The sequence below is a fragment of the Malaya genurostris genome, chromosome 2 (assembly GCF_030247185.1).
Source record: "Malaya genurostris strain Urasoe2022 chromosome 2, Malgen_1.1, whole genome shotgun sequence".
NCBI classification, from domain to species: Eukaryota; Metazoa; Arthropoda; class Insecta; order Diptera; family Culicidae; genus Malaya; species Malaya genurostris.
This window is the reverse complement of record NC_080571.1, coordinates 102,111,064-102,126,356: the sequence shown is the minus strand read 5'-3', so window position 1 is coordinate 102,126,356 and position 15,293 is coordinate 102,111,064. Positions and strand designations below refer to the sequence as shown.

Genomic DNA, 15,293 nt, shown 5'->3' with positions numbered 1-15,293 from the left:
ATTAACATAGCCGCATACAGAATTTTAATTTCGATTATTTCATTTCGGATTTGCATTCCATTGGAAGAAACTATCAGAGTGCTGTACGGGATTCATTCCTGCCTTTCATAAGGACCAAATTGTGGAACTCACTACGATATTAAACACTGTTCGGAACATTTTCCTCGAAAGATTTGTTGTACAGCAGCAGATATTTTGTTATCTTCCTCAGAACGCGCTCTGATTGGCTGGTGTTGACATGGGTCAAATGAGACGGGTTTTCAAAAAAAACTTTTGAAATACTTCAACGTTTTTGCTATACACGTTTAGGTTGAAAAATTTCGTTTCTATTGGTAGTTATATTATATTAATCCTTGCACAGAACACTGAGCTATGAGCTTTAAAAATACGAGAAAGGCAAACGCGCCTTATGAATTATCCTCTTTAATACTCGTTTATACCAAACATTTCAGAAAAGTTTAATTTTGAATTATTTGATATTATGTCACAAAACTGAAAATTTTATTATAAAATTGTGATCATATTTCCGATGGCATGTAGCAAAAATTATGACATTTGTCGTAATGACGCTATCTGCTTTCTGTCAAAAGTTACGGTGGGGTGCCGGCAACCGAACACCTTCCCCTACATTATTCAGGAATATGAGCTCCATTACCCTAGATGTCGTTGGAGGAGCTGTAAAGAACAGATGAAGCGCTTAGTGCAAGTGAAATTAATTTGACTCAAAATGCATCATATTGACAGTAATACACGAAATAATGATGTTGATATAGTCCACGTAAAGTATTGAATGTACTACGAATAACCCAGTAACCCAACATCTGTGTTTGAAAAACAAAGGCGTGTTCCACCTTAAAACATTTTCAATAAATAAAAAGTTCTGATTTCGGCTCACGACACACACAAGCAATGTTTACGAGAATGATGATCCCTTCTTCTTTCGATGGATAACATATTTGTAATGATAGAAAACTATAGAACTTCTTCGAAAATGATTCCTCTTTTCATTGCTGATTCATTGAAGATTAATTTCGTAAAATTGGATGACAAATCGCCTAAACTCAATCGACATTTCTGATATATTACTCAGTCCAGGTCAATGAAAACGACGTCTCGGAAGAAAACATAGAAAAATTGTATGCCCTCTGGTTCGCAGTTGCATGCAATTCAACTCCTTGAAGACAATACTGCGATCAATCCAATAGTAACCCTCTCAGCAGGCCGTTCAATTTCGTTGGTCTTTGAGCGTTTGTTGAACGACATATTACACGAAATATTCGTTCAATTTGCTGGAACGGTTTGTTGTTGTTTTTTCTCTTGCAAAAATAGTGTGAAAATTAAGTGTTACCTTTACATAGAAAGAAAATTTGTTGTTATTCTACGTGAAGTAGAAGTATTGTGCAGGTATGTATTGTTAGTTTAAACAAATAAGTAGAAAAGGGGACGGGTATAGCGTGATGGGATAGTCGATGCCTTTCACGCAGCCCGCCTGGGTTCGATTCCCAACCCCCGCACATAGGGTCAGAAAGATTTTCTGGTCCGAAGAGGCGAATGACCTAAGATGTTAAAGCCTCTATAATTGAAACAAAAAAATAATAAAAAATAAGTAGAAAAAACTTCAGAGATTCTGCAGTAAAACTAGTCCAACGGGGCTCCAACTCCTCATGTTAAAAATGGCTCAACAATGGACCTCTGTCTGCCGGGTTTGTTGAACGAAAAAAATGCCATTCGGTTCAACGGTCTGTTTCAAAATCGGCAAACGAAGGTCCCGTGTTGGCCTCCCGTTGAATGATTGATTGGACTTTCATTGGACCAATGATCCAACGTATTGAACGTTTTTTTCCTAGAGTCAAGGATCAACTTTAGTGGTAAGGTTTTCCTGTTGTAACAAATTGTTTGAATTTTTTTTTTCAATATTATGACCGATTTACAAAAGTCTGTTCCAACTCACTCGGTGTTTCGGTGTGGTCTACGTCCGAGATGGCTCTATTTCACACAAAATATTTTTTGAAACCATCATCACCAACGAAAAATAAACAACGATGAGGAACAAAACACAAAATCAGCCGCTCTAATGGCTCTAAATGTTTTCTAAAGAACTATTAATATTACTTTTCTTGCAAATAAAAGGTAAAAAGCAGCAGTTTGAGCAGTATATATATACAAATCGACAGTTCAAAGGGTCCTAAACGATAGTGTTATAATCCGCAATTATGGTCAAATCATTTAGTTCCAAAGCATTTTCAGTGTCTTTACATAGAATCAAGCAAGAAGTTGATTGGATTTTCTCCTTTACATTAATTTGATTCCATAAAATCGATGTTTAATCAGAATAAGTGTCGTCACTAATACATACGACGTCCAACTTCATGTGTACCACGACTCGGTGCGGAACTTTAGAGCTGTAGGGAAAGGCACACAAGCATGTGGCAGATTTACTTTGTGCGCCGTTCGCCAAACGAAAGGCTACTGATTTGTTCGGAATTTTCGTGTTTGTTCGGAATTTGGTGGAAATATTTGTCAACTGTGCTGTATTCAATTGGCCCAGATACGATTCAAATTATATCAACCCATTCGTGATGTTTTATTTTTCTTTCGACATCGGATTCTGCAGAGTACTTCGAAATTTCAAATTATTAGCGCTCAAACCATAGTCACGAACATTTTTATTCAGTATACTCAAACCAACACTTCTGTCTATTCTTACAGACATTATCAATACGAAGGTTGCTACATGGTTTTATTGACTTTCCAAATGTTCCCCAAGATGATCAATAACTTTTTGCATACGCTCGAACCAATTTTCTTAACATTTTTTTCCACTTGCTCTTGAGGTACCCCCAAATCATAGTCTTTGAACGTTTCAACAGCTTGTCCAGGAGTATTGAATCGCTCTCCACGCAGTTTATTCTTCACGGAAGGGAACAAATAGAAGTCGTCAGGTGCCAAGTCAGGACTATACGGAGGGGTAGCCCATCAATTCAACGTTTTGGGTGCTCAAATATTCGGCTGTTTGAGCCGATGTATGAGATGAAGAATAATGTTGCGCCTTGCGTTTGTTTTCCTTATTTTACGGAAAACTTCTGGCAAACAAATGGTGGTATACCAATCAGAATTGACGCTCTTACGATCATCTAAAGCAACGGTAGCGATATGTCCGTTTATACCGAAAAACAGTCGTTTAAGGGCTGAGGCCAGTAAGTCGCGTAAAACCACGTGGCTCGCTGTGCGTATTCCATTTCTCTCCATGCTCTCTCGCAAATGTGCAAAATGATTCTCGATGTGGTCGGGTGGCCGAGAAAGTTTTGATATTTTCGGTTGCAAGTTTGACTATATCACATAAAATGCAATAAAGCTACCGCTTGTTTGGCAGCCTTTCTGAGCCTATTTTATTTCTCTCTCATGTTTCCTAACGTTACCAGGGAACTAAAATGGTGCCGCCATAGAAATCGACTTACCTTCACAACAATAACATTCACTTCATTTTTATAACATATATGTTTTTAGGCACTAATTGCATCTAAATTAAATTATCTAGACATTGTCAGGATAGATTTTTGATCCATGCTTTAGAAGGCGAGATATTCAATGAACAAGTTGAAATACGGTGTTTTCAGCTATGCAATTCTTCCTTCAGAAAAAAGATTTTCCCTTCCGCTAAAGTCAAACAATCATTCTGAAATTGTCACAGAATAATCTAAACTAATTTTCTAAGAGATTGTCAGTTGGGTTTTTCGATATTCGTCACCGTTTCTGAGAAAATCAGATTTGAAACGTAAAAACAGCCCTCTAAATCACCCTAAAACACACTGGCCTCAGCCCTTAAGTGCTTCGAAAGCGAACAACTTTTGTTGGATGTTCTTTTATTTAATAATACTTTTAATAATTCAGAATGTCTCAGCTCTAAGATACCAAGGGTATTTCTCAACTGTACTTAGGACTATGATAATTTCATAAATTATAACGTTGTTGTTTTTGGTTCACATAGTCGTATGCTGATAATCGCAACTCTGAGGGAACCAGTCTCCAATTGGTGGTCGGTAGTTACTGATGGCTACGAAGATCCGGCGGGTGGCCCGCATGTTGGTCATCGGCTAGAGCGGCCGAGCGAGTCTTTTTTTTGCGAGCGATTGTCTAATTGTGTGGGATCCAACGTGAACACATTTCTTCACGACGAAATGTTCATGCAAATCAACGTAATAAGCTTTTCACACTAATGCCCAAGGCTGCCTCCATTTCGCGATACTTCACATGGCGATCTTCCATTATTAGATTTTTCACAGCATCGATGTTTTTTGGCAAAGCAAACTGATTTTGGGCGACCTTCTTTGAATTCATCGGCAAGCGAACTACGACCACGATTGAATTCGTTATATCAGTTTTTTACAGTCGCATAGGATTGTGCTACACTGCCAAAACTCGAACTACGTTAATTGAAGTACTCTTGTCTTAAGTTGCATTGCACGAAAATGTTAACGATTCAATAACTTTTCCATTCTACTTCACTGATCCCGGGTAATCATGATCGCGTTTCTCTGAAACCAACTCCTATAGTTTTTGATAGTCGTTTGATTATTCTGATTTTGTGAGTGCTTGATATAATTTCCATCCAAAGCACAGATAAAAGTGGACCCAGTGCTGATACTGTAGGAACAGGAGCAGAAAGTACAGATAGTACAGAAGCAAATGCAAAAAAAAGTTAAAAGGTTACTGACAAATGCGGAAAAGTTTTTATTCCACGCATTCCAATGATACCCACTGATACATCATTTAAATTTTAGCGTCAGCTTCCCATTCGTTTAGCTTTTCTATTACCGTCAATGAAGCGTGAGGCCAATCGCTAGGAGTTTATGTCGTGAATTTCAAGTTTTGTCGTGAATACGACTTACTTTACTATGGGGCGCCTTTTCAAAATTAGCCATATGGAAGAATGGGCAGAACTTAATCGTGAATATCTCGACTTGTATTATGGAAGTAACATAATTCTTTCACTATTTCATCAAAAATATGACCAGGAATTTAAAATAATATTTTGAACACTGAGATAACCATAAACAACCCAAAAATAAAGTTTTCTGAAAATTTTAAAACAACGCGGAAAATTCTTTACCTTTGCATGGGTTTTTCGCGCAAGGACGACGATTTTGAGGTAGTCAGGCACATATCTTCAACTGAACGTTATAAACGGGGAACCGTGGTCGAAAATCGATCATTTCTTCATGTGCGTTGGATGTAAGCAGACGTCGGGGCGAGAAGACGCATTCAAACAGCGGCATCGGAGAGCGCACCTTCTGCGTGGTTAAAAACCTCAAACGCTCAGGTCGTAGTTCTCATTTGCCTTCCGGTCGTCAAGGCGAGAAGACGCATTAAACCAGTTTCGCATCATTTGGCACTGCGAACGGATGTGTCGGTTTGTACGCAAAGCTAGTTTCAATTCAAGCAAGAACGATTGCATCAGCTGCTGGTGCTTTGCATTAGGAAGAAAGAAAACAAGAAACGAAAAGTGGACAACAATATGTAAAATCAGCCGGTCTAATGGCTTTAAATGTTATCTAAAGAACTATTAGGATTATATTTTTTGAAATTCGAAGGTAGAAATCATCAGTTTAGTGAAAATCCAAAATAATTTAGTTTGCTTCGTGCACTTTTTGCTGTGCGAAAATCGTTTGAGAAAAATGTTCCGAACTGTGCTAAATATTGTAGAGAATTCTACAATTTGGTTCTTCTAAAAGGCAGAAATGAATCCCGTACAGCATCTTGATAATTTCTTTCAATGAAATATGTACATCCGAATTGAGATAATCGACGTCAAAAATCGTTTAAAATTTTAGTAGTGAAAAGGGGGAAAGGTTTCGCAATTCACACAATCGATCAACTATCAATTCGAATTCAAAAGTGTAAAGAAATCGTGTCAGTTTTTTTCGTATTCACGACATCCAGTTATGTCTCTGACATTACACACCCGTACTTTTTTGTATGGAAAATTGTATGTTGCATGTACCGGTTTTTCTCAGAAGTTCTAAAGCCTTCCCATAGAGAAAGGTAAAAGCAAAAGGCAAAGGCACGTACCCGTGATATTCAGTTTTCATAAATTTCTAGTGCAATTATATGTCAAGTAAAATGCTTCCGATGTTTTGACAGATCCTCCAGAATGCTGTCAATCGAAGAGCCAATCAGGCATCAGGCAAAGGCGAAAACAGCGACACGGAAAGTGACGGGTACCGAAAACCACAGATCTTCATCGATCAGCTGCTGGACACTCAGGACGGTAGAAAGTTCAAGGAAATTGAAATCATTCACAACGTTTACACAATGATTGTGGCGGTGCGGTACCATTTGAGCTTTGGGTTTCACTAGGCTAAACGTTGAATATAAAATTCTATACTTTTTATTTTCGATAGGGTAGTGACACCACCGGAACCGAAATGAGTTACGTTACCTTGATGCTTGCAATGCACCCGGACCTACAGGATAAAGTGTACGCTGAAATAATGGAAGTATTTCCAGCCAACACGGAGATGGTTATCACTCCTGAAGCACTGAAACAGTTGCAATACACAGACATGTTTCTCAAGGAGTGCCTACGGTTTTTCCCGGTCGGTCCACACATCATGAGGAAGGCGATGACGAACGTCGATTTGGATGGTGTGGTGGTACCGAAAGGAACGATTTTGTGTGTGAGTATTTACAATATCCATCGTCGGAAGGATGTCTGGGGCCCAAATGCGGATAAATTTGATCCGGAAAACTTTTCCCCGGAGCGAAGTGAGGGACGGCATCCTTTCGCTTTTCTACCGTTCAGTGGTGGCAATCGGAACTGTATTGGTAAGTTTGATCAGTCGGAGGAGCTACAGTGCAAGTTTTGTTAATTGATTCGAAATTTTAGGTGCTCGCTATGCCATGATCAGCATGAAAATAATAATAGTGCACATACTAAGGAATTTCAGACTTAAGACTACCGGAAGATTCGAAGAATTTCGATATAAATTCGAGTCTTTGCTGAAGCTCTCCAATGAACCGAGCATAACACTAGAGCGTCGCGCTACTGCTTGTTAAGTGTCTTTCAATGTTTATGAATCTACGTTATCTGATTAAACAATACATATGTTTTTATTGATATTTTTTTATTTTTTTTCTTCAACAATTTTGACTACAGTGAATTGGGTGTCACTTCGCCAATTGCAAACATAGTTTTAACTACTTTTTTCTCGTTTTGGTTTCCTTAAAAGAAAATAATTTTAGATTGTTGTCAATTTCACATATTTTAGGTAAACATTGCTTAAATAGAACAAAATAAGTCACAACACAATTCACAAAAACAAACCAAATCTATAATTGTTCCCTCATGTATGTTTGCTGACATCATTCGAAGATAGACTGCGGCGAAACATTACGATCATTATATTGCTCGCTGGTACGGTCATTGTTTGAATCGAACGCAATTGTATGGTATCCATATCATTCCCAGGATTTCGTTTAGATTCAAAAACATTTCGCAAATCGATTGCCACAAATTCGTTATTTTATTATTTTGCAATCTTTTTGCCCATATTTTCTGTTTTTTTAACCCATTGCACAGTGCACAGTGGTCCGAAAAGGGAAATTGGCGTGACAAAGATATTTTTACTATTAAATTTTAGTTTTTTTGTAGTTGGTGTCTTCACAAAAGTTGTTTGTAATCAAATAGCGCTCCTTTTGATGTAAAAAGTTACTAGGGTGGTCCTTATTTAGATTGAAATCTGAAATCCACCTTTCTTAATTGAACTCAAAAATGATTTTGTTATACAATAAAGTTGTAGGAAATTTTATTTTGAGCAACTTTGCTGAAACAAGCACCAGCTGGGAGCGACCGAAAAGCGAAGAAATGCAACACCCTGTACGCATGGTAGGCGAGGTATTACTTTAAGCACAATCCCATCCTATCGATTTGGAGTGTGGTCAAGATAGTAAACTCTTCCATCTGGTTCATCCAATAGAATAGGTAATAAAGCGGAAAGGACTTCATGTTTTCAAGGTAACGAAGGGGAAATCCCGCGCAAAGAAACTGTTGCGCGAGTGATTGTTGTTGCCGAAAGACATCGTGGAATTGGAATTTTTCGTCAACAAGTCCCACCTGGATGTTCCGAAGAAGTTCCGGAAGAAGAAGAAGGTCGAAAAATTTACCAAGAAGTACTTGGAGTCACAGATAATTTCAGCAACACAATCCAGTGGTGACCAATGGTCAAATATATAGGAGAATGTCTCCAGTAACGCTTGCTGCTCTTTTTTGGTCCCATGAAGTCGACTCTGTTTTGGTGGCATCGTGCCATTACGCAAAACCGATAGATTTTGTCGTGAATACAACCTACTTTACTATGGGGCGCCTTTCCAAGATTTACCCTCTGAGAGAGTGATGAGTTTTTGATCGTAAATATCTCTTGTTGTATCTAACGAATCAACATAATTTTTGCTACATGCCAGGTTTTCCTCTTTGATACTCGTTGATACCAAATATTTCAGAAAACTTGTATTTAGAATTACTTGAGATTATGTCACACAACTGAAAATTTTATCATAAAATTGTGATCATATTTCCGATGGCATGTAGCAAAAATTATGACACATGACACGCGTGCGCCTTTCTCGTAGTTTGAATGTTCATAGCTCAGTGATCTGCGGAAGGATTTATATAATCTAACTACCAATACAATCAAATTGAACGTGTATTGCAACAACATTGAAGTTTTTCTATAGTACACTATTGAAAAACCTGTTTGATTTGACCCATTTCAGCACCAGTCAATCAGAACGCGTTCTGAGGAAGAGAACAAAATATGTGCTGCTCCAGCGATATAAAAGCTGAATATTTCACTGTCTCTATCATTTTGTTAGCAAAGGTTATAGAAGCAAGATACACACGAGAGTACGATGGCGATGGCCGAGCACACAGCGTTACTACACCAGAAGTCTGGCAGTTGAAGTCATCAGTCGCAAAGGGAGAGCTGCTCAGTTAGGTTGTGGGAGCAACATCGAACTTCACGTTGAAATGCAGGCCACACAGCAAAATCACACAAGAAGCTTGCCAGCTGAAGTCATCAGTGTACACTCCAAGAACCACCTCGGATCTAAATGCAGATCCTGTTGGTCGTGACAAGACAAATCACTTTTCAGTGCTACAGATCATCATTAAAAAGTAATTGAATTTTTTCTATTTCGTTCCAAAAGAATCAGATTCACCCAAATGGAAGTAGACAAACTTTGCACCGACTCACGTAATGCGAAAATGAAAGTATTGATATAGAACACGTCTTTATGCTAGTATGGGTGTCGTTTCGAAATATGCCGTGCGAAACAGGGTTGCCACATATTCAGATTATTCTGTATTGTATTGTATTCTCCTGAAAAATACAGATTCAGATGTGGCGAAAGAAAACAATTAAAAAACAACGCAAAAAATCCACATTTGTTTAAAAAGTGTTTGGAGTGAGCGGGATTCAAAATTCGGTTATGATTGGAAGCCGACATGGTATGTTCATGCTACAATTTTCTATCATGTCTGGCATATTTTATTAATACACTAAGGTCTCTTTTTACACGGGGGTTACGTACCGTGTTAAAAAAATCCGTGTAAAAGAAAACCGTGTTAATTGCGGAAACCGTGCAAAAAAAACCGCGTGGAAAATTTGACGTTATAATTAAAAAAAGTGCAGATTTGATTATTTGTTTGTTTTGTTTTTGATGAAATATAACTTTTGATCATTTGAAGGGGAAAAAAAGTTTATTTTTTAACCCTCAAATTTATGCAAGGTGCACATAACTGTGAAAATGTAACTGTTATTTCCCAATAAAAACGGAAATCTAAAAAACAGCCTGAGGTTACGAGAAGGGTCCAGTCATACTTAATAAAACACATTGGATGACAAATTAAAATTAGAACACTTAGGAAACGCGTTGTGCGATAAGCAAATTATTCTAAATGGCTCAAGCCTTCTGTATATTGCATTCAGTTTTCAAAAGAATGATAATACGTACAATTAGAACCCATAAACACTTTCACTACAAAAAACGCTTGAGAATAAGTTCTATTCGATTCCGAAGGTGCGATGTGTAGTAAACACTAACGATCTTAACAGTAATTCTCAACTAAACTGAGAGGGAAGACATGGGTATTGGGTGAAGATCTATGCACGCAGCGACAGAATGAAAGGGGAAGAATTCATAGAGATGAATATGGATCAAATCAGAAAAGTTATTACTATGTGTCATGCTGAAGAAACTCATTTCATCGGCGTAAATCATAACAGTACTAGCGCTAAAGAATTCAAATGGGTATAATATACTGTACTGTTTGATATGACGAAGAGTTGACGAGATTAGTAAATCCGACTAGTTTCTGACATCATACACCACAACTGAGCAGAAGAGACGTTGTCGTGTAATTTACAACAGGGATTTAAGATCTAAAGACTGATAAATCATTTCATGGAACGACAGTCAATGATCCCGTGAATTGTTGAATGATTTTAGTTAACTTTCAAACTTTAAATTCGCTCTCATATTCGTTTTTTTACAGACAACCTGTTCCCTTTTTTAAATTTTTTCTCAAAAAACAACTGACAGTGCTTTTTAAATTCTCATCAGAAACCGTGTTAATTGCGAAAACCGTGTAAATAAAAACCGTGTTAATTCCGGAATCCGTATAAAAAAGCCGTGTACAAAAAAAAACCGTGCGAAAAAAAACGTGTAAAAAGAGACCTTAGTGTATAGTTATTGATTACAATACAACGAATTGTTTAGTTATCTTGAACATACTTCTTATGTTATTTGTTTTTCAAGAAAATAAAAACAATAATGAAGTAATAATCATAAGATATTATTGTTATTATCATTGTTGTTTTTCCTATATTTTGAATTCGTGCCCGATATGAAGTACTAGTGATAATATTACGGATAACGGAGTTGAATATATTCCAATAATTGTTCATCTTGTTGATTAGCTCGAATCTGCGTTGAATAATCGATATTTCGAAAAATTGATTATATTATTTCAAAATTCTTTATGAAATTTAGCCTTTTGCCTATATTAGCAAATTAAAAAGGAATTGTTTCAAGTTTAAGATATACAGTTTTAGAATAGTAGCCGTTTAATGTAACTAATCTGTACTTTAGTGTGGGCATCGTTTCAAATTCTAGTAATGAAAAAGAGGAAAGCTGGCGCAATTCACACAATCGATCAACTAACTGATATTCGGAAGTGTGCCAGTTTTTTTTTTGTATTCACGACATCCAGTTATGTCTCTGACATTACCCACCCGCCTTTTTTGTACCGAAGAAAGTAAATCCTACAAAAGGTTCAAAGTTATTTTTTAGTGATTACATATCTTTCTTTGTGAGGAAACAAAGTATTTGAGGAAAAAAATACATTGATTTATCATTCGCGGTTTATTTATTTTTTCGCACCTCGATACAATTCTATTTTGACGCAGGACTACGTCTTTCTTTACTATGCTCACCTGGGAGCATTTTGAAAATTTCATAACACAAAAGTGTAACGAAATTGATCCAGATTTGTTTTCTCAATAACTTATTGCCTGTTTGAGTATTTTCTCTAGTTCTTTCGCGAAACGTATGAAAAAAGATGTAAGATTGTTGTTAATACCACGATTATTATGAAAACATTGTTTAAATAGTAAAAAACCTGTTTTAATCCACCTAGTGGTGTAATGATGCCTTTCTTATATCTCACATATTCTCATATATAAATGTGTGGTATTCTTCAAAATAATTTTCTTTGAGGTACTTCCGAAACCGGAATCTGGGAACCGGTATAATCGAAGTTGGTTCGAGAACAGTGACTGGGTTCCATTTTTGGGTCTACGACTACAACCTTCGGTCATTCATCGAAAACCGAAGAACAAACAAGAAAGCAAAATTAATGTTTGGCCGTCTACTGAAAATGACTACCAATTGGAATAGTTTTGAGTCAAGTTGAGAAATTATTATACTTTTTGTTTCCGGTGCTTCCGGAATCAAAAACCGAGAACCATCATAGCCGGAATCGGATTGTTTGGTTGTCTATTGACAATGGCTACCGATTTCAATAGTTTCGAGGCAAAAAATTCTTATTTTACGTGTTTTGTTTCGCCGCTTCAAGTGACGGTATTCAATTTTTAACACACTTCATCATATAACTCCGGAACCGGAAGTCGGATCCGGATGAAATTTAGCAGTTTTGTATGAGACTATGATACCTTTCATTTGAATCTAAGTTATTGAAATTGATCATGCCGTCTCTGACAAAAAATGAGGAAGTATGTTAAAATAAGATTTTTTTTACTAATCACCCTGTAACTCCGGAACCGCAAGTCGGATCAAAATAAAATTCAGGAACTTTGTACAGGACAATAGTACCTTTCATTTGAATCTAAGTTTATAAGACTCGGTTCAACCGTCTCTGAGAAAAGTAAGTGAACTTTTTTTTTTGCACATATCACCCTGTAATTCCGGAAACGGAAGTCGGAATCGAAAAAAATAAGCAACTTTGTGTGGGGTTACAAAACCTTTCATTTAAATCTAAGTTCATGGAAATCATGAATTAGTCAATGGCGAATATGAGCAGAGTTACCAGGTTATTTTTTCAAAAATCTGTCTCTGACTCAAAAATTTATCTGGACAGATAAATCTGGCAACGCTGAATATGAGGTTCCGTTTATCCAGCCTAAATGCCGACGAAATTTCAACTAGTTCTTTTGTGATCATATCAAAAAATATTCTGTGATAATCTTCAAATAACGAAAAAGATTAATATAAGTTTTAAGTGCGAAAATTTGGTGTTTACAATTTGGCGGTAGACCAAGCAGAAGTGGAATTTTTTAAGATGAACAATTGACCCCTTCTTTCCAATATTATGTTGGGGTCCGGGAGCTCGATACCCTTAGCAGACTCGGATTCAAGCGAATCTCCAAATGACAATTATTATTATTATTCGTTTATTTGACCTCGGCTTTAACCGTTTGGTTGTCCGCCGGGGCTAAAAATAAAAATTGAATTGTATACCAATTGGACATGATGAAAGGATAGTTGTTTTAGATGCCTCTATATTTAGCTTTAATTGGCTGGAATCATATTGTTGTAAAAGCTTATTCTAGGGTAAAAGAACTTCCATCCACCTAAGCACCACTATTCATCTTAAATACGAAAACCACAGAGAGTTAGAGTGCGGTCTACTGTCTCTGTTTGACTCATTGACTATAAGGGTAAGATGAAAATAGATGTTTTCGTTTCCAATTTTTCGTGATGCTCTAAAAGCAGTATTTCACAATTGTCAAACTATTTTTTCGGCGCTATTGCTACTACCTTACTACCACCAGTAACGAATGATTTATTACTAGAACAACTGAAAGTATGCAAAGAAAAATCTGTCTTGGCTAAGATTAATTCTCTGGTTGATTACCTAAGCTATCACGTTAATCGAACCGTTATACTGATATAAATTCAACAGTTCCCATTAGCATAATAATTTAAATCCATGCATAGTGTGTCGATAATAATAGATCAGAAAGTTAAACCATTAACCGCATAAATGCTAGCACATTCCAGTGCACCGGTGAATGTCGACCAGAAAGGTAACTGTCAAGACGTTTTAGAATCTTTGATCGTACTCAACACTAGTGAAAACATTTTATCAATATTTTTCTTCAATGTGTCTGTATCTGTCAATCATTAGGCCCAGTTTCTAAAATAATTTTGACTTTCTGTTAGAGATCATTTAAAACTTTTCTGGATGTCAGAGTTCTGATAATATATATAATATAATAATATAAAAAAAAACCATCGGCATTCTGGCAAGACGATCTCTTTTGAGCCGATTGAAAAGTGATTAACAGTGGATATAATTAGTACAAAGTACCTCTAATTATTATTAATGGGAAAATTCAAGTCAACCGATTCTTATGCAACATATTATTTTTCAGCTTCGCTCACGAAACGTGATTAAAAACAGGTACCAATTACACGTTTTTGTTCTGTATTACTTTCCTGTTCTCGCTTCAAAACAAAATTATGCAACCGACACCTGCAAGCAACATTCAATTTCGAAGAAGTGTTGTTCGTTCTGAGTAATGTTTGCCTACACGGTAATCATAACCTAACCACATATAATTTGTCGTAATTTGAATCTTGAATCTGGCAAGTGCATTTCCTGGATCGAGTCAGTCATAAGGTCAATAGTGTAGGTGTGCCTCAACGGCTTTCGTACTTTTCTAGCTGAGTAAGTGACATTGTTTCCCGCAGTATCTCACAGAAGGCCGATACAGCAGACAAAATCGGAGTGGAAGTGCGTCGAAGCGAAAGGGAAATGTTATTCAATTCGCTTGTGTTCATCACGGTCACACTCGTGGCCTATTACTATTTAAATTTTCGACGGTCACGCAAGCGCTTCTACGAACTGGCAGCGAAAATTCCCGGTCCATTCGATTGGCCACTGATCGGCAGCATTCACCTCGGTATCGGAAGAGGTCCAACGGAAATGATGCAGTACATCAGTCGATTCTTGCACACCGTCTCTACCCCGGCCCGAGCTTGGGCGGGGCCAACTCTGTTTGTGGCCCTACACCAACCGGAGCATCTAGCGGTGGTCCTGAACTCGCCGAGCTGCATCAACCGACCGTACGTATACGATTTTTTCCGAATAGAAAAGGGTCTAATCGCTGCATCGGGGGATCTCTGGAGAAAGTTACGAAAGCCGTTGAACGCTTCGTTTACGATTAGCAATTTGAGAAGCTTTGTGTCTACCTTCAACGAAAAGGCAGATCTACTCGGGGATGTTTTGGAGGAAATGATCGGACAAGGACCGTTCGATGTTTTTCCCATCGCAGGTGAATACGCTTTGGCAACGGCGAAGAATTTGGGATTCGATCTGGACGATGAAAGTAGGGCTTACAGAAAACGATATTTGGAAAACGCAGAAAGGTGAGTGTCATATGTTGAGCATATACTTGTATTTCGAGCAAACTTTGGTCGGTGAAACCTCCATACGTATATAACATCATATTGTGTGATCACCGAAACCTCCATTTACGAGCTAAACGGGGGTTCATAAACAGAGGAATTTCGTAAAAAAAGTTAACGTTATTTGGGATTAGGTTCGTAAAAAAGTGTTGTGTAATGAATGTGGAAATCGCGCATCATGTGGCTATTTTCGGAACGGGCGTGTCAAATTCAAAGATGGCGGCTTCCGGTTTATTCATATTGCTTAAAACCTCTAACAATATGGATATTTTCGGAACGGAATTGATGAGTAGATGTCAGAAAAC

At 37.3% G+C, this 15,293-nt stretch overlaps 1 protein-coding gene across 1 annotated transcript in view; it reads left to right on the top strand.

The window, feature by feature from the left end:
- LOC131428729 (uncharacterized) overlaps positions 1-15,293 on the top strand; it is a 38,810-nt gene that overhangs the window by 7,012 nt on the left and 16,505 nt on the right. Inside the window, exons 4-7 of the mRNA XM_058592774.1 lie at positions 6,142-6,324; positions 6,402-6,825; positions 6,887-7,054; positions 14,250-14,949. Of these exons, the coding sequence (XP_058448757.1) occupies positions 6,142-6,324; positions 6,402-6,825; positions 6,887-7,054; positions 14,250-14,949 (1,475 nt within the window). The remainder of the gene's footprint in view (positions 1-6,141; positions 6,325-6,401; positions 6,826-6,886; positions 7,055-14,249; positions 14,950-15,293) is intronic.